Consider the following 18,264-nt stretch of genomic DNA (forward strand, 5'->3'; position numbering starts at 1 on the left):
TGATTTTGTGTGGAGCAAGCAAAAGATTACAATGCTTCATATTTATTGTCTGTCACTGATTATTGAGAAGGGATTAATAATTTTGGCCACACCATTTTTGAAAGTGGTATATAAAGATTTTTTTTTTTTTTCTAAATTAAGACTTCTACATTGTTTTAATATCTATGCAGAGATGTCTGACTCAGGTCCAAGCAGAAACAATCATTTTGGTTAAAAAACTAAAAAATTACTTTGAATAATCTAAATCTGCCTTGGATATAAATAATTTTAATCCAGTACACAGTGCAGGCCTAATCATAACTTATACACATTTTACAAAAAGGCAGAAAGCAGACCAAATAACTCCATAATTCATAACTCCAGTCTGGTGTAGGCCTGGACTTGGGGAGGAAAGCTGAGCTTCCTCTGGGAGTTTACATGAATCCAAGACAAATAGGTGAACCTATTAGGTGGAAACACAGGAGATCAAATCCCAAAATTCACGTCTGTCTTATGGAAAAACTGCAACTAAAAAGCACAGCTTTGTTTATGCACATCATGGGTTGTTTTAGTCAGTGGATTATGGAGCCCAATGAACACTTTTGACCACACAGACCAAACAGAAACATGTTGTTCAAAGTATTTAAACACTTATTAGGCTCACACTGTACCTTAGGGAGTTGAGGACGCACAGCCAACAAGTATTACGGCTTACAGTGCTGAAGAATTGACGTTTGTTCAGTAGCAGTTGTCTGACTGGTCTCTGCTCCAGTCCACGCTGTGTTGTTGCATCAAGTCAGTTCTGTAACATGCAAACCAAATAAAACTGCAGGTTTAGATGAAAACAAGGAAGAAAATGTTCTCCAGTTAAGGGAATGCATACTGAGGATTGTATGAGAAAGAATGGGAGCTGAAAACTCACCATTTATTTTAAGAATGTCAGAGTGTAAGCACAGAAGCACCAAATGAGTTCTCCAATAAGTGATTAAGTGCTACAAGTTTGGAATAAATGCTTCATTGTGGTGATGTAATTTGGAAAAACAATTTAATGTATTTTCCTGCCACAAACCAGCATGATTCAGATCCTGTATCTGAATGACTAAACCACATACTGGAGAGCTACAGCTCAGTGAGACGAGTGGCCAGTCTTTCCTCTGCCTACATCCCCCAGAATGCTGTGTGGTTCTGGATACTAGTTCAGTGAATATTAATTTTATTTAACCCAAAGCTTTAGTTTTAGGCCTTAGAAGTTTTGGGTATGTTGAAATATGTTTAAGTTTTTTTTTTTATTGTGTTCCTAAATTTCATTTTCCCAACGAATAGGGGGAAACACAGCAAATGTGAAAAATCCTATTTTGCAATTTGACATTGAATGTAGCACCACCATTGCAGAAGTGTAAAGCATTTTTACAAATTATACTCATATTAACATGATACAAACACCAACAGTTTCTAATGTTTAAGATTAAAAACACAGGATCAATGCAGGTTCACAGATTCTGTTGCGATGGTAGTTTTGGCTTCACATCTTCAGACAATCTAATTAAAATCTGTTAAGTTGAAAACTACTGAAGCCAAAGGATTGAAACAAAGTAGGGTTTGATGTCTACAAAATGTCACTTCAACAAATAGCTTATTTCTGTTAGAAATAAGCTATTTCTAATAAAACTAGAATTTAAGCCGCCTTTACATTAAAAGTGAAATTCCCTCGCCAGAATGACGTTAGGCCAGGGTTGACATGGGTATGAAAAATGTTTAAGGAGGAAAGAAATGGCTGCATTTAGGAAGGAAACGGCAAAACATCAGATTAACGCACAGACTAAATTTGAAATAAAATATACAACATGCCTAATTGTATGTAGAACAAACTTAGGTTTTACATCTATGAGATATTGACATTTTGTTATAAATAATAGTGGTACCATATGGCTCTTGTAATTGTAATTATGTATGTGTGTGCTGGCTACTTTCATTTTGGTCTCAAGAATAAAAAACTGCACAGCTTGAAGCCCAAAAAGTGAAACTCTACAGTCAAACTCTCTCTTTCTTGGCCGGTCTTCCCCTTCAACAACCTTTTCCTCAGCCAATTTATAAAGCCAAATGCTGAGGGAATATTTTTTGGAGTTCCCCAGGAGTTCCAGCAACAATTAGTTTAGTAAGGAACCAGTCAGCAAAAAACACAGGGGTGACGTAAAACAGATGCTTTGGCCATGTTTTTTCAGACTGGTGGTCCAAGTTAGCGGTTACACAAACTCTCCCACTGACGACAACTCTGCACCAACAAATCCAGCATCCTCTTTGCAATCCTGCAATAATTAATAGATGTTTTTTAGTTTTAGACCCAATGTGGGGCTCAAAGCCAAAGCTCATGTTTCTGTGCAACAAGGACAAAGGACATAAGCTCCAAGGTTCAAGCAGCAAAAGGAAGAGTCATCAGCTTTCAACTGCAACAAGATCCATTTTCATTTTTCTTTAATTAAATATCTTTTTAATAAAGTAAAGCAAAAAAGTATTTACACATTTTCAATTAAACTGTAATCAATGAGTTGGATAATTACAAGCACCTTCTGCCAGCTGAGGAGAGAAAAATATAAATACAGGGAAAAACTGAAGCTTCATTTCAGAGGAGAGGGGTTACATTAGCATCTTTTCTTTGAAAAAAAAAAAAACAGGAAAAACTAGCCATCTTGTATTTACAGAGCTCTCCTGAAATTCCACTCATGGAAGCAACAAAAGGCCTTAGAATTTGCAGTTAAACTTTTTTTTTTTCTCTTAAAAGTCCCATCTCAAAGTGATTTTGTTTTCTCTGTAAGCTTTATTCAAGTTTTATTTGATATTTTGAGTTTTAAAATCCGATGACAAGCTCTGGAGGGGGTTGCAGCTGCAAACCGGCTCTTTCTCAGTCCATAGTTTTGTTTCTGAAGCGAAGGAAACGAGCCAGGCGGCTGCATCGGCAGGTCGAGATGCAGGTTCAGCGGGTCTTTGCAGGAAGCATCGTCATTCTCCCGACACCAGAGGCGCAATAGAGTCCATCGAATCTTTCCTCAATGATACTGTCCCGTGTCGAGCCTAATGTTCAGAACCGTCGCTTGTGTCTGAAATGTGCCAGACGTCTCTCGCCGCTTCTCTTTGTAGTTTTGTTATTTTATTATAAAAAAAAAAAAAAAAAAGAAACACTCGATTCACTCAGCCAACACTGGAAATAACAAAAAGCTACTCATCTACATAAGCCCACCATGCAGATCGGACGCACCGAGTGGCTATGGCCGGCCTACATGATAAAAGATGAATTCATCAAAAATATAGATGGGATCAACATTTCACTTTTCTCTTTAAACGCTTATTAGGCAAATACGATTTGAATAGTGTTGCTGTGTTGAGGAAAAAGCCATTCGCAAACGAGCTCAAACATCACTGCAGCATCTTCAACAGCATGTAACAATCATCTCTTATATATCCTCTCTATTTAATCCTGTAGTTTTCTTATCAGAAAAAAAGACATTCTGTTGCTGGGGTAATTACAAGAACCCCTCCCCCCCCACACAAAAGAAAAGAACAAAATAAAATGACCGAATGTTCGATCCATAATACAATCTCTCCCATTTTGAAGAATTTTTTTCTCTTTTTTTCGGTTTATGCAGAAGGTTTTGCCCCATCAGGCGCTTCTGAATCATCCACAAAACGTTCCCCGCCCTTCCAAGGAGCCTCTCCAGGTTCCCTGAAGCGCTCTTAGCTGTTATCGGATTCGTCCTCCGCTTCCCGGAGCCACGTGAAGAAGGCAGTGACGGACTTGAGGGCCACGCCCTTCCCCTGCTGCTCGGCGGGGTCTTTGCTTGACTCCCACTTGTAGAAAGCTTCCTCTTTGATCACGTCCTCATCATAAAGGGTGTCGAAGAACATCCGAAGCAAATCTGATGGAGGGTAGACATAAAAAGTTGTCAGAACCACAAGTGTTGGAAGTTCAACTTTACATTTAGAACAACTGGGAACAAATATTGGATGCAAAAACCTTCAAATTTATGTGAAGTCAAGTCATGCATGCATAAATGACGTAGAAGTAAAGAAATACAAATCAAGAGTGACAAAACTGGTTAACTCTTGATGTGCAGAAATCAACAGCTCAGGTGATAAGGAAGATTAGGCATTTACTCCATAAATCTGGTAAACAGAAAACTGCTTATCCTCCCTCTGAAAGGTGGTATTAGTGTCTCGCTTAGAGGGCAGAGTTGATGGAAAAACCTGAATCCACTGAAGAATCTATGACAAGACTTGTTCTAAGATGAGCTTGAGCTGTTTTGCAAATGACAGGCATTCAAGTTTTGACTCAGGGTGATATAAAATACAAAGTTTCACCACCCGTTTTAGATTTTTATTTATGAAAACAAAAAAAAAAAGTCTATTTTCCATTCCACTCTAAAATTTAGCACCATTTTATAAATCCTTATAAAACCTACTGAGGTTTGCGGCTGTAATGACACACAATGTTGAAAAATGAAAGGGGTAGGAATGCTTTAGCAGAAATAAGTGGCAATGAAAGATCATTTGAGACGCTTACTGGCAGGCTGCTCCATCTGCACCATCAGGGCCTGCAGGCCGTAGAGAGCCTGCAGCTCCCTCTGCTCGTCCTTCAGGTACCTCTGCAGCAGCTTGGCCCTCAGCTTGATTACTTCACTGTCCACTTTGTATGGATTCTCACCTGGAGGGGAAACAAGCTCGAGGGTTGGCTTAGTGGGAATTTTAACTCATTGGCCTGTTTAGAATAGTTCAGTACTCACAGATAATGGCCGACTGACAGACGCAGGTCATCAGTGTCCGGACAAACATGCTAGATGACATTTGTTGCTCATCTAGGTTGGCCTACAAAGAGAAATAAATATTCATCCACAGATGAACCAAAGTGGCGTAAATTTCGGCATATTTTGATAGAATAACTCTGCTGACTTAAAATAAATAAACATTTTCAAAAAACTAAAGTGGAAAATGAATATTTTGGTGGCCCTTCAGGATCAGGGCTCTTTTCTCTACAGCATATTAAAACGTGGCAGCATTTCCACTACCGTCTTTAAAAATAAACCAGAAAACACTAGAACTGAAATCAAGCTGATGCTGGACACGGACCTCGATCCAGTCAAAGATCCTCTCATTGTCCGCCTTGTCCTGAAGCAGTCTGTCCAACTGCTTGGTCAGCTCTGCTGAGCTCATCTCCTTCCTGCTCTTCTCCGACTCTTCGCCCAGAGTGAACTCAACGTTCTGCAGAAAGAGGAACGTTATGGTCAGCATGCGCCGTCAGGGTTACAGAGTTCGCTTCATGACTCCAGTAGATCGCAGTGGAAACACAAACATTAGTCACATAAAATGGTGACTCAATGTTTACTTATACTACCATGAAGGTAAGAGCCAAGACTTATACAGAAAAAAACAATTATCTATTCATATAACCTGATAAGATTATCAGATCTGATAAATTATTCAGTTACTTTATTATTGAAGCAGTAAACAACAAAGCTTTTCAGGAAAAAAAAATCAAATCTCAAAAGACCATACAAACAGTTTGTGGCTACATGCTAACAAGAATTGCACCATTTAGGTTTTTATCAGTTGATGCTGATTTTCTCTGAAGTCTGATGATGATGCACTGATCAGACTAACCTTCTCTGTCACAAACTTGTTGACGTCCACGTCTTCAGGCAGGAAGTCTGTCCACCGAAGGCCAGCTTCTCTCCACATGGTGCCAGCCTTTTTATGGCTCTGGTGAAATCAAGATGCACGTGTTTTTTGAAGTGTAATTAAAGATTTCACCAGGACTATCCTTCATAGCTACCACACTGACGCCAGTTTATGGTGCTCAATCACCCGTTGTAGTTTAGTTTGACCACTGTGTGTTTTTATAGCTCAAACTTCAGAAGGTGAATATGTAGCTCTTACCATTTCTTTGCAAAGTAAAGTGAGGATGTGGACCAGCAGGACTCCAGCTTTGGCCATTGGGATCAAAGGCTTAGAGATCTCCCTGCAGGGGGGTCAGCAGAACATTAAAAACTTAGTAAAATACAACAAAAAAGTCCCAAAGGTTATCAAAAATAAATAAATAAGAGTGGTTCTTACCTGAATAGTTCTCCCATGGGAATGCCTCCCTCATGCAGCATGGGAGTGATCAGTTCTGCCAGGTAGAGAAAGATGTGGGGGATGTCTATTGCCATGTCTTCAGCGATCTCCAGAATCTCCTGAAACCTGGAGGCATGAAACACATCACATTGTAATATGAGTTTATTTAAGAGGAAAAGAAAAATGTTAAACATTCTAGAACAAGGATGAACTAAGTAAAAGTGAAATTTAAGAATCTTCTCTAAACAACTTTAAATTCTGAGAAAATAGTCCAGCTAATGATTTAGTCGGATCACCTGCAGGAACCAGCCAGTGGGAGACCTAAGACAATAATGTCTTGGGTCTTTCAGTTTTGTGGACATCTGTTTTTCAATTTTAGGCTTTCAGTAAAACTGTCACTGTGTTGGCTTCAAATGTCAGTGCATCTCTAATCGACAGAATAAAGCACCATGTTGTGGACCTCAGGTGATCCTTTGCATCCGTTTTATCTGCCAATTTTAAAAATCAAACCGAAATAACTTTTACTGCCAAGCATCTTCATACGGACCCTTTATAGTACTGCTGTGTTGGGAGGATGCCGGTCTTAATTAGCTGGTGCAGCAGCTCGCCCATGTGCTCCCTGGCAATGGTGCTGCGCTCCAGGGTGGACTCCAGTCCGTGCCGCACAAACACAAACAGCAGCTCAGCGCTGTTCATCTCCCTCACACACTGCAGGGCTTCCTGTTGGGACACCCATGCAAAGAGCAGATAAGGACGTGTTTATTTTTTTTACAGCATTTCTAAAATGCTGTAAAACTTCTGTTAAATTTCCAATTTAACAAAAGTTAAATTGGAAATATTAAAAGATACAAATGAAGGAATCCAGGTTATCAAACAAAGATGTGCTGTGTTGCAGTACCTTCATGTCGTTGATGTGGAGGTACTCCTCTATGATGGCTGCCGACTTCTTTTCTATCTCGGGAACGGTCAGTGCAGGCTTCGCAGGGGTCTGCTGAGGTGGCGGAGTGGCAGCTGCCTGCCGCTTCACTGTTTATGTACAGAACAGATGCATAAATAACCAAAATACTGAATACCGACTTCACTGGCAGAATATCACAGCTTTCTCTCTCACTCTCCACCACATCGTCACCTTGCTCTTTGCTCGTGGCTCGCTCGCCACTGCTTCGGTCTCGCTCTTCGGTCACACTCGCCACTCGGCGGACCGGATCAGTTGAGCTGCGCTGCTCTCTTTCCCGGCTTCGCTCCTCCTTCTCCCGGCTGAAGCTCCGTTTGGTGACCTGTATCCGGTTTCGGTCATCTCTTCGCTCATCCCTTCTGTCGAAGCGATCGCCACCTCGATCGGAGCGATCAGAGCGGTCGAAGCGGTCGCTGCGCTCTCGACTCGAGCTGTTTCTGTCCGGATTACAGTTAGAGAAAAATGATACAAACCGCTCAGTTCTACACTGCTCTTGTTATTGAAGTATGAACTAAAGACTTGGGTAGCAGGAACTGTTGCTCACCTCTGAGGAACTCTTCTGTCCAACTCTTGTGATGAGGATGAAGGCTGCTGCAATGCAGAAAACCTATTCAGAGTGCTGGTGGCTGGACGGTTTCCAGACTCTGAACCTGGAGATAAAGTGGACATGAGACAAGAATTCACTTTAAACTTGAACGTACCTCGGATCATTAAATGCTGATGTCCCTTTTATAATAAACTTACCAGAATCTGAAGGTTTGGCACTGGTGCCACCACTGCTGCCCTTCCCCCAGCTGCCCCAGGTGCCCTTACCACCAGGGGCAAGCAGCTGATTGTTGAAGTCAAGAACAGGAGTCTGAAAATAAGGGAGCTGATTGTTAAATAAACTGTACTTGTGGAGCTGCATAAACTTTACAGAGCTTAAACTTACCTTAGTGATTTTACTAAGGCGAGAGGTGTCGATCGGTCGGTTCTTGGTGGAGATGGGGACTGTGTTCCAGCCCTCATCCTGAGGCGGAGCTCCCCGGCCCGGGGTGTGAGGACCACCTCGGCCTCCTGAACCTCTTTCCCCCATTCTGCCTCCTGGGCCTCCTCCACCAGACTCCTTCTTGGAGATGAGAGCCTGCTGCACCTTCATCTGCTCCCGGTGTTCCTCCATCTCAGCCTCTTTGTGGATCTGGTCGATGGTCTTAGGGCCCTGGTCGCCTCTCCGGGGTACCCAGTTGTTCTGAAAGTTCAATACAAAGTATTCATAATTTCATGACCAAGCTTAAACAACAGAAAAGAAGGCATTGATGCACCCAAATCAGCTTCTACGTAATTTATTAAATTTGGCTAAAGAAATATAGCGAGTGTTTTTAGAGAAAATTACCCAAATCTTGTTCTTATAATAAAATTGTTCAATCAAGCCCAAAAGTATTTAAAATTAAAGGCCTTTTATTTAATCCAGACATGCAAAATATTTTTTTAAGTTTTGGGTCCACAATGGATAACATCCCTCTTCAAAAATCAACAAAATCTGACTAGTTTACTTGCTTAATTTTTATTTGGTCTGTGAGAACTTTTGATTCGTCGATTTTGGCCAACATGAAAGTTTGGACACTCCTACTTTTCATGCTTCAATTACTACGTTTTCTGACAATCTTTACTAAAAAACCAACCCATATCCTATCTTAACACTGCAGTTTGAATGTTTTTACATTTTTGTTGGCCATTCCTATTGTCTCCAAAGACTAGATCATTATGACAACTGTAGACTCCACATGCCAGACAATTTCAAACCCACAATGTGCCCTCCGTCATATTCTAACCACTGATAATAGTGTCTAATGAGTCTACAGGCATTCCATGTCTGGTACACTTTATTCACTGTTTTGACTGCCTGTCAGGCGGTCAGAAGACAATACTTCACTCATGGTGCCGACACTACTAAAACCCTCTGGCGAACCAAATCACATACACACTGAACCGTTCCTTCTTTTTTTTTTTTGTCAGCGAGTGTATTTTTTAATGTCAGAATGATAATTGACAAGAAACAAGAGCTCAGCCACCTAACCCACCAAGGAGATGAAAAATCCCAGTATTTATATTACAAAGTAAAATGTGCCAGTTTGACTTTGAGCTGCTCACTGCGGTTCCTGCAGAAAACCTGCAGGAACTGTGAATTCAATACGCTCAACATGACTGTAATAAAGTGGCTTCACAAAGTCCCTTTCAAATAAACTGGACATCAAAACAAGATTTAAACAACAATCTATAGTGAGTCCATATAAATGTGTCAGTACTAATGGGAGGATTAGTTGATTAATCCCATATGAAATTAATAAAAAAATGCAAACAGAAAAGATCAGTATGTTGTCTCAACCTATGGCACAGAGTAGCTCTGAGTTCGGGAGCTGCCCTGCATTAAAGAGCTGAGAAAAATATTTCTCTCTAAGCCCTCGTATGAGACTTGCACAGATCAGGGCTAAAAGACCAGTGCATATGTCTGCAGGGCTACATTTAACACCACACACACACAACACCAAACAATAATTGCATGTGTGACTTTTCTTCCAGAAATCCCCTGCTTTCCATTAATCTAACATCATCCTTCCTGTTTAAACAGAGACATTCAGCATGCTCCAAAGTAAATGGTCCATATAGATGCAGATTGGATGAACGATCACTTTCAGGATGCACTGATAGTTTTCTGGCCAATCACTGAAAAGCCTGACTTTCAAATTACAATTTTGGCTGATACTGATGTTTTTGTCTGAAAAGTAGCTAAATATAGCAAGAAAGTCGCTAAGTTGGCAACATTGGGTTGAGCAAAAGGGGACCTTTGCAGTGAAATGGGGTCCGATTTCTCAGTGCAGCCCTAATCACAATCCGTCAAATTCTGAATCCAGCAGAGTGATTGTATTATGATTTCCAGTACTGGACCAGAATGACACGTTTAACCAAAGCAACAATAGATCGGCACTAACATCGTTATCCGTTGACCAGAACAAGAGTGTTTATAATCTCACTTAAGACACCAAAATTATGGCGGTTTGGTTTGGTGAATGAACAACTCATCCAAAAACTACCACACAATGCAGAGATGAGCACATCAAGAGATGACTAAACATGCAGATAAAAAAAATCAATAAGGAAAAGAGGAACATCCATTATATGTTCACAATACATTTTGAAGTGAACCAACAACAAATGATAACACCCCCAAAAACGAACGTTTTTAGCTACAAATACAAGTCAGACTGGAGGAATCAAATATCAGGTTATTAATCTGTTAATTGAAGGTCCAAAGTGGCCCAAAAACCCTAAGACTAACTTTGCAGAAATGGCAAGTTACAGTTTTATTTCTCCTGAAAACATCAACCTGCTGAAAGATTTGCTTATCTATACCCTAATAGAAATGACTGGAGCTTGTCACAATGTATTTTGCTAAAGCTCTGTATTCCTACTTAGTTTCACCTTCAAAAAGAATTAGCAATGTGGGCTCTAGCCAGGGTTTGATTTACTGTAGGTAAACCTTTAAATTGCATGAGGCCTAACTGTGATATTCATGCTTCTGCATCGATATTCAGAACCACGTCTGTGTGATGATTTACCCGTCGGAGGTCCAGCACATCTTGTAACATGAACCGGATCCTGGAGGTGGTCTTCCTCTCCTTTATTATTTTCTCCATCTGATTGAAGTACTGGTCCATTCGAGGCTGAAGAGAGGCAGAGAGGCTTAGTAAGCTAACCATTTTGTATTCCCCATCAGTATGTAGGCTGAGTGAAGAGGTTTGTCAATGTAAATCTTTACTTTGTGTGTTTTCTGTTACCTTGGCTTTCTCAAAGTCCAGATCCTTGCCAATGGTGGACAACAGTCTGCAGAGGCACTCCAGTGACTCCTCGTCGTGGTTTTTGAGCAGCTTCACAATGCAGTCGTGCATGATAACCTCTGTGAGCATTTTGAGCTTGAAAAGTTCACCGATGAACTTTATGTTCCCGAGCGAGCGCCGCCTGGCCTTGTCTTTAGCCTCTTCCAGCTCCTCGATTAGTCGCTGCTTCACCTCGTCCTGTTGGAAAAACATCAACAGAAAAAAAGAGACAGAATAAGAGGGGAAGTTCCACAAGAAAAGCTAGCTGCAACTATATAAGCCTTTAAAATGTTCCTGAGAAACATCACAGCATGTATAAAAGCAAATAAAACACTTTTAAATAAAACTCTGACGTCTATTTGTATCTCTTTAAGTACCTAACGCTTTAAATCATGATGTAGTAACTTTACCCCTGAGGCAGCTTCCAGCTCCTTCTGCTTCTTCTCAAAGATCTCATCATCATCTTTATCCTTCTCAAACTCCTTCTGGCACCGGTTTAGTAGCAGCTTGCGGAAATTCACAGTGGCACCAGGCTTATCTGGGGTTATGACTTTCAGCTGAAAAGAGCAGCAACAATAAAGGTTAGAAAAGCAAGAAAAAACAAACCCTTGTTCTGACACTGCTATAGAGGCTCCTCAGTTCCTCAGTCCCATCACTTGGATCAGTGGCCCAGACACATGGCACAAAACAGAGGTCATCACTGATGGAGCCTGGAGCCGAAAATAATGATATGTGTAGTAATGATATGTAACGAGTATTTAGGTGTTTGAATGTTGTGACAATTAATCGATAAATTGGATAAAATGTTGGCACCTTCTGCAGATTTTCCATTAAACCATTTAAAACTTTACACAATATTAGAAGTACATTCAGAGATTCAAACTAACAAATAATTCAACTCCTTTTTCCAACCTTTTTTTTTATTTTTATAAAAAGCAACATAGGATTCCCGTAGTGTACACTTCATAATTTGTAGCAAAGGATGCATCAGCAGCTAAAAAATACTTCTAATACTGCAATATGAAAAACGTTCCACACTTCCTGTTTCACTTAATGTTAGTACAGTGGAGGGTTGATCTATCGATTTGTTGGTTTAACCCGTTAATAACTGGAATATAAATATCAGCAAATATCTTTTTTGTTGCGTCTGTGTATTCCAATTTACGATTAATCATCTACTAAATTATTTGAGTAATTGATTCATCACAATTAATTGTTTCAGTCCTAGATGTGTGAGACAGGATGTTTTTACTTTAGTGAACTTTGTCCCCAGTGTTGGACTTAATGAAGTAGTTATTACCCCATCACTGAGACTAAACATAGCTTCTTTCACTACTGAGGTGAAACTACATACTTGATTTAGTGAACAGGTGATGTCTTAAGGCAAACTTTGCCCTGTATTTGTTAAGAGGAATCAAAGTAAAGGGGTTGAAAATAGACACAACAAACACAAAAATATGAGAAATGCATTTTCTTTTTTCTTCCACTGCAGGTAAATGTGGCTCTACTTACCCCTGAAAGACAGCGGCACATGTTTGCATAGGCCACTGAAAAGTCTGGCTCGGAGATGGCCTTCTCAAAGGTAAGGTCTATCACTCCTTTTAACCGCTCCTCGGTGTCGACAGTCAGTTCCTGCACCTGCTTCATTAGCTGCTGGAACTTTTGTGGGGTGAGTTTGTTGAGGATACTTCGGACGCGCTTGAACAGCTCCTGCGTTTTCATCTCTTCGGGCTCGTTCTCCTGCTGCTGCTGCGCCTCCTCCGGCTCCCGGCTCCGGGTGGGTTTCTTTAATGAAGGTTTCCAGGCCTTTTCTGCCTTGTTGAGCTGAATGTCATCGTTGAGCGACATGCTGGTGATGATCTTCCTCGGCTCTTTCCTCTGGACCTGCTGAGAACGTCGGGGCCCGCCCACTCCAATGCCCATACCAGGGGGCTGGAGAGGGAGAGAGTTGAACCAACAGAGACACCATTAGACTAAGAGTCTAATAAAATCATGAATGCTTTGATGGGTCACACAGAGAAACTGGTAACTCACAGGTCCTCTGCTTCCTCCTCCCATTCCAGGCCTGCCAAGGTTGGCGAAGGAGGGTGTGAAATCAGGACCACAGTTCATACCTGGAAGACGACTCGGGTCAAGTTGGCGAAGAGGAGTCTTGTTTGCCTGAACAAAAAGTAAACAATACTGGTTTATGGAGAGCTTTTGGATAGATATTTTTGAGAAATCTCTCAAATGTAACTTTTATGAAGCTACACGATGTGAAAACATGCGAAGGCTTGGAGTTAAGGTAAATAGTATGCACCTTGTCTAAGACGACATCGCTGATGGCTGGTAAACCCTCAGGCTTGTTCATACTGGCAGAGATGAACTGGAACCCAAGAAGGAACTCTCTGTCGTATTTCTTCTTCTCTTCTTTGTTAATTGGCTTCCATTGTTCTGAAGCAGAAGAAATAAATCATCAGCTGATTCACCCCCAAGAATTGCTAAACGGGGATCCTCAGAGGCATCAGTGTCCAGAGACCCACCCTCTTTGTACTGGTACTTCATGTCGGTGGCGGCCGGCTCGATGTTCTCGGCATCCAGCTTGTCCTCTTTATCCTCCCAGGTCAGGTCTGCCTCTTCTTGTGCAGGAGGGGCTGCAGCTGGGGGCATTGGCTCTGGTGGTGGGGCAGGGGTCGGCTCAGGCTCAGGCTGGGCAACTACCTGCTCCTTGATCAAACAAAATCCAGGTCCAGTATTAAAATTACTCAAATTTATATCCAGAATAATCCAACAAATTGGATTATGCTGTCACATTGAGCCAAAGTGACCATTTTCACATTACAGGCATCTATTACTTTGTAGAAAGAGTTTTTTTCTTTGCTGCAACAAGTGGAATTATTCAAGCAAAAATGTACATAAATGGCTTGTTTTCTAATATTGAAGGTGTTTGAAACTGTAAAGTGGAAGAATATTGAGCCAACGATGTCAAAGCGTCCTATAATCACATTGCAATCAAATCGTAAAGTGACTAAAGAGCACCACTTCTTTTACTGATGTATGATGCATTCAGGCTTGCTATAACTGTAGTGCCTGGTGAAACTAACTGCAGAATAAATGTGTCAGAAGGTAAAATGGAAATGTCAAACAAAACTGGGAGTAAATGCTGCAAGTCAGTGACTCAATCGACTGAGTTTTTTGAAAATGCTTACACCCCCTATTTGAATCATGAAGTGAACTTGACTGGGTTGTAAGGGTTGTCACAATACTAACATTCATGCAGCAAGTCTTGATTTTTTTTTTTTTTTTTGCTGAAATCCGATTTATTTTCTTAATTAGGTCAAAACCAGTAAAGAAGAGAATTTGGATATCATTTATAAATACATAACTTAAAAGTGATCCTTCTCTGTAAACTAGAAAAGACCAAAATCTATAACAGGCTTACTCAGGACAGCAAAGCTGGTAAACAAAGGCAATATGGACAAGCTGCTTTTTCCAGAACTCAATGATCCACCTCAAAAAAAATATTTTCCACCAATTTAACAACTGCAGTTGCAATAAACACACCTCCTTAAAGGCATCTAAGAGGTCTCCAACTGCCTCCTTCTTGTTCAGATCTTTCATCTTCCGCTTCTTCTTTGGCACAGACACAGCAGCTGCAGAGAGGAGAAAAATCAGGACATACACATGTTTAGAAGGGCTTTGAGAAGAAGCAAAACAGCTCCAATTTCAGAAACGGACTGACCTTGCATAGTAGTTTCCACATGGGATGGGGTGACAGTCGGTGGACTGGGAGCCCCCTCCTTCTCCTCTGCTGTGGGAGGAGGAGGAGGAGTTGAGATCGTCTCAGATGTGTTATCAGCTGAGGGAACAGTCTCCGTAGGCAACTGCGTTTCTTCCTTGGTGTCCGTCTGGAGCTGTGGAGCATCTTCCTCAACCTCAGAGACAACCTCGGTAACTGCATCCTGTACCTCTGACTCAGAGGGTTTGGTCAGGACAACCGGTTCGGTTGGAACTTCTTCGACAGCGGGAGCAGATGCTAATTGGTCGACAGCAGCGAGTGTGGCCGTAACAGTTTGTTCGTCAGCTTCCTCAACGGCACAGCTCTGTGCGACAGGCTGCTGACTTACATCGGGCTCAGCTATAGGGCTGTCGTCGCACTCAGACGTGTCGACTGCAGATCCATCGGGGATCTGAGCGTCTGGTAACGGGAGGCCATTAGGTAAATGCAGGTTGAGCTCCTCAGGCTGAGCAATGGGAGATTCTAAAGTGTCCTCCGAGTGAGTGGGGGGTACAGTAACCGATGACTTCTCAAGCTCCATATCTGCCACACCGTTAGAACTGGGGGCCTGAGCACTCGATGAGTCTAAACAGGCTTGTATCTCTTCGACTTTAGTCTCTTCCTCTCCAGAGTCCTCCTGTTCTACAACATGGTCTGTGTTTTCTGTTTTGCTCTGTGCAGAACAGGTGGGGGAAGGGTCAGGAAGGGGTGCAGGGTAGGCAGGGACCTCAGGTGCTGATGGGGGGCTGGGTGTGGGTCCTCTTTGAGGTGAGGGAGCCTCTATCACATCAGCAGCAGGAGCAGAGGGTGAAGGCTTGCTGAGGGAAGGTTGTGTGGATTCGGAGAGTGGAGGGGGGGCAGACACCTTGACAGCAGAGGACGGGGTCTCAGTGAGGATGGGGTCAACCTTGGGAAGCTCAGGGGTCTGTGACAAAGACGGTGGCGTACGTTTCCCTCCGTCATCTAAAATAAGTAATAAAAAATAGGAAAAAGGTTGTTAAAAAGTAGAGAAATTATTTTACACATCAAGCATCGACAATTTAATAAACAATTATCTGAAGCAGCCCCCAGCCCAAACAAGATTTATGTAGCACCTACCTGGTCTAACCAGCGCTGTTGTAGCAGCAGCAGAGATACTGTCACCGTTGGCCTGAGGCAACGCTGTATTATCCGATCCAGATATGGCCGTCTGTGGGGAAAATGTAATAAAGGATAGGCGTGATCTCACTGCTGAGCGTGACACACTTTTCCACTTTAACAGGAGAAAAAATTATTTAGGTTTTTCCCTTAGTTAGAAATTTGCAGTCTCTGTCTAAAAGATTTTAAAAAACAACAACGGTCAACATGAAATTGAAGTATATTTGATAAAAACTCATGATGGCCCAAATCAAAGTAGAACTTATCTGAAGTACAACCAAAGCAAGTACTAAATATGGTTCATTTTTAATAAACAAAAGTCTAAAAAAATGTGACTTACATTGTAATTCAATCTCCGTTTACACCAATACTTCTAAATAAATTCCAGTGCAACCCACTGCTTTCAGATGGTAAAAAGTGTCCATCTGTGTGGACCCTAATCATAACAATAATGCAGCTGTTTCACATTTGGCAGAGGACCTTTTGTTGTATCCAAGTTGACACGTAGGAGACAAATTAAATTTGTGGAAGGTGCTCTGGTCAGATAACGCCACAACTGAAATGTTGGTGGAAAACTCTCAAAACACAAAAAACTGAACAAACCGTCTTCATTGTAAAACATGGTGGGGATATCATCATGCTGTGAGGATGTTTTTTTCCCCCAACAGTTAGGGAAGCTGGACAGTTAATGAAATGATGAATGGAGCTGAGAAAACCTGTTTGAGGCTGAAAAAGACTGGAGCGATCCTAAACCTGCAGCCGCAGCAGTGTGGTTAAGATCAATAAACTCGATTTGATTTAGTCTGGAACTAAATCAAATACAAAATCGGTGTCTCTCGAGTGTCTGTAACTGATGTTCACAGACACTCGTCATGCAATGTAACCGATGGTAAAAATTTCAGCTCCTTTATGTGCAAAGGTAGGAGCTTTACACCTGAAAAGTCACCATCAAAGTATTGACACAGGGCAAGAAATTAATGAGTTTGTTTTGGTGACTTAACTGAGGTAATTGAAGGGTCTTCAAAGTACTATTATACTCATTCATCTTTTAAGTGTTTCAGGAAGCCCTGACCATTCATGTAACTCATGTGAAAACCATCTGTGCTTGCTGCAACATGTTTAGCATTGAAATAGCTTTTTAGGCTTGAATAGTTTTGGTGATGAGATTACTCTTTTGTTGCACAACTTGAATACAACAATAGTCTTTTATTATTAACCCCCAGTGGGTCAGGAAAAGTGGCTTTGTCATCAATCACAGTCGTTTACGGATGTCACTTGTGCATCTGAATTAAGGTCGTACCGGAAGCACAAAACATATAAATGTTAAAGCTCAGGATTTTTGTAGGTAAAAAAAAAAAGCAATTATGTTAATATTTTTAACACATTAAAATCTATGTAATTAATCAATCGAAATTAAAGTGACAAAGTCCAGGCCCTAGTTTATTTGTAATGGTGAATAAAAATAAAATATTTAGAACCTTGTATTCGACACACGTTGCTCCGTCAGATAAAATCCAATGAGACACTAAAATTTTTTTGCTTGCAACATAAAAAACCTGAAGGTCACATGAATGCTTTTGCCAGGCTTGGTAGCAGTAGTCTAACCAAATGCTTTGCAGTACTTCCGGCACAGAGTAGAAGTATTAACATAATATACACAGCTGTAAACAGTATGGCAATATCAGTTTTTAGTCTGAACACAAGCTCAGCTTGTACTTCTTTATCCTTCTGCCTGGACTCATTGCGTGCTACTTCAGCTCACCTGTGGGGGCGTTGGGGTAGAGCCACTGCGGCCCCCAGACATAATCTCCTCTGTGATGTCCTGGCCTCCTCGGTTAGGATCTCTTATTCTTATCTGTGGAGCAAAAGGAGCAAATTAAGAGCAAAGCATGGCAGGAGGAACACGTGGTAGTTTAAGGGTAAGGAGCTCCCGCCCTGTAGGGTTAAGACAAGTCAGAAGAAAGTAGATGAGGAAGTGTTGAGTTTGATCAGAGTATCAAAGAGTTACGCCTACAATTGCCAGCCCTTTTCTGTGTCGTCTGTTGAGCTCACTCAACAAAATCCACATCTCTGTTCCCGTTTTGATCAGATAAAAACCAACTCTTAAGATTGCTTCACAAATTCCTGTGTGGCTCTACCGACTGTGCTTTCAGAGTCAACAGAGAAGCAGGCTGACACTATGAATCTAATCAACCAACCCGACGCCAAATTGTGAAATTCCACTGCTGGTTTAAACTGGCAGAAAAAGGCATGACTATGCCAAAGGCAAAGCATAATCAGGTGTGACAACAGCAGCCTTGCATGTGCACACACAGACAAGACATACAGAGGGAACTAAAGTGGGTGAAAATCTGCTCACTCACACAGCACAAGCCTTTCTGCTTGGCTGTGATCTGTTGATCATGTGGTATTTGTGAAATCTGACTCATAAAACGAAGCTGAATGCTACTGGACAGAAACTGATCTATAAAAGTTATAAC

General features: G+C 41.4%; 1 protein-coding gene across 1 annotated transcript in view; it reads right to left on the reverse strand.

Annotated features, from left to right (window-relative positions):
• Positions 1-2,434: 2,434 nt before the first annotated feature.
• The window catches only part of LOC103474916 (eukaryotic translation initiation factor 4 gamma 1), a 35,168-nt gene continuing 19,338 nt past the window's right edge, over positions 2,435-18,264 (reverse strand). Inside the window, exons 10-33 of the mRNA XM_008426193.2 lie at positions 17,547-17,639; positions 15,746-15,836; positions 14,612-15,610; positions 14,434-14,522; positions 13,413-13,596; positions 13,190-13,323; positions 12,925-13,050; positions 12,403-12,822; positions 11,301-11,447; positions 10,852-11,088; positions 10,633-10,737; positions 7,968-8,264; positions 7,781-7,892; positions 7,581-7,686; positions 7,211-7,473; positions 6,980-7,107; positions 6,629-6,801; positions 6,082-6,207; positions 5,905-5,986; positions 5,629-5,727; positions 5,098-5,229; positions 4,755-4,836; positions 4,535-4,675; positions 2,435-3,890 (exon numbers count right to left, since the gene is read on the reverse strand). Of these exons, the coding sequence (XP_008424415.1) occupies positions 3,709-3,890; positions 4,535-4,675; positions 4,755-4,836; positions 5,098-5,229; positions 5,629-5,727; positions 5,905-5,986; positions 6,082-6,207; positions 6,629-6,801; positions 6,980-7,107; positions 7,211-7,473; positions 7,581-7,686; positions 7,781-7,892; positions 7,968-8,264; positions 10,633-10,737; positions 10,852-11,088; positions 11,301-11,447; positions 12,403-12,822; positions 12,925-13,050; positions 13,190-13,323; positions 13,413-13,596; positions 14,434-14,522; positions 14,612-15,610; positions 15,746-15,836; positions 17,547-17,639 (4,548 nt within the window). The 3' untranslated portion in view covers positions 2,435-3,708. The remainder of the gene's footprint in view (positions 3,891-4,534; positions 4,676-4,754; positions 4,837-5,097; positions 5,230-5,628; positions 5,728-5,904; positions 5,987-6,081; positions 6,208-6,628; positions 6,802-6,979; positions 7,108-7,210; positions 7,474-7,580; positions 7,687-7,780; positions 7,893-7,967; positions 8,265-10,632; positions 10,738-10,851; positions 11,089-11,300; positions 11,448-12,402; positions 12,823-12,924; positions 13,051-13,189; positions 13,324-13,412; positions 13,597-14,433; positions 14,523-14,611; positions 15,611-15,745; positions 15,837-17,546; positions 17,640-18,264) is intronic.

This window comes from Poecilia reticulata, linkage group LG13 (genome assembly GCF_000633615.1).
Source record: "Poecilia reticulata strain Guanapo linkage group LG13, Guppy_female_1.0+MT, whole genome shotgun sequence".
NCBI lineage: Eukaryota > Metazoa > Chordata > Actinopteri > Cyprinodontiformes > Poeciliidae > Poecilia > Poecilia reticulata.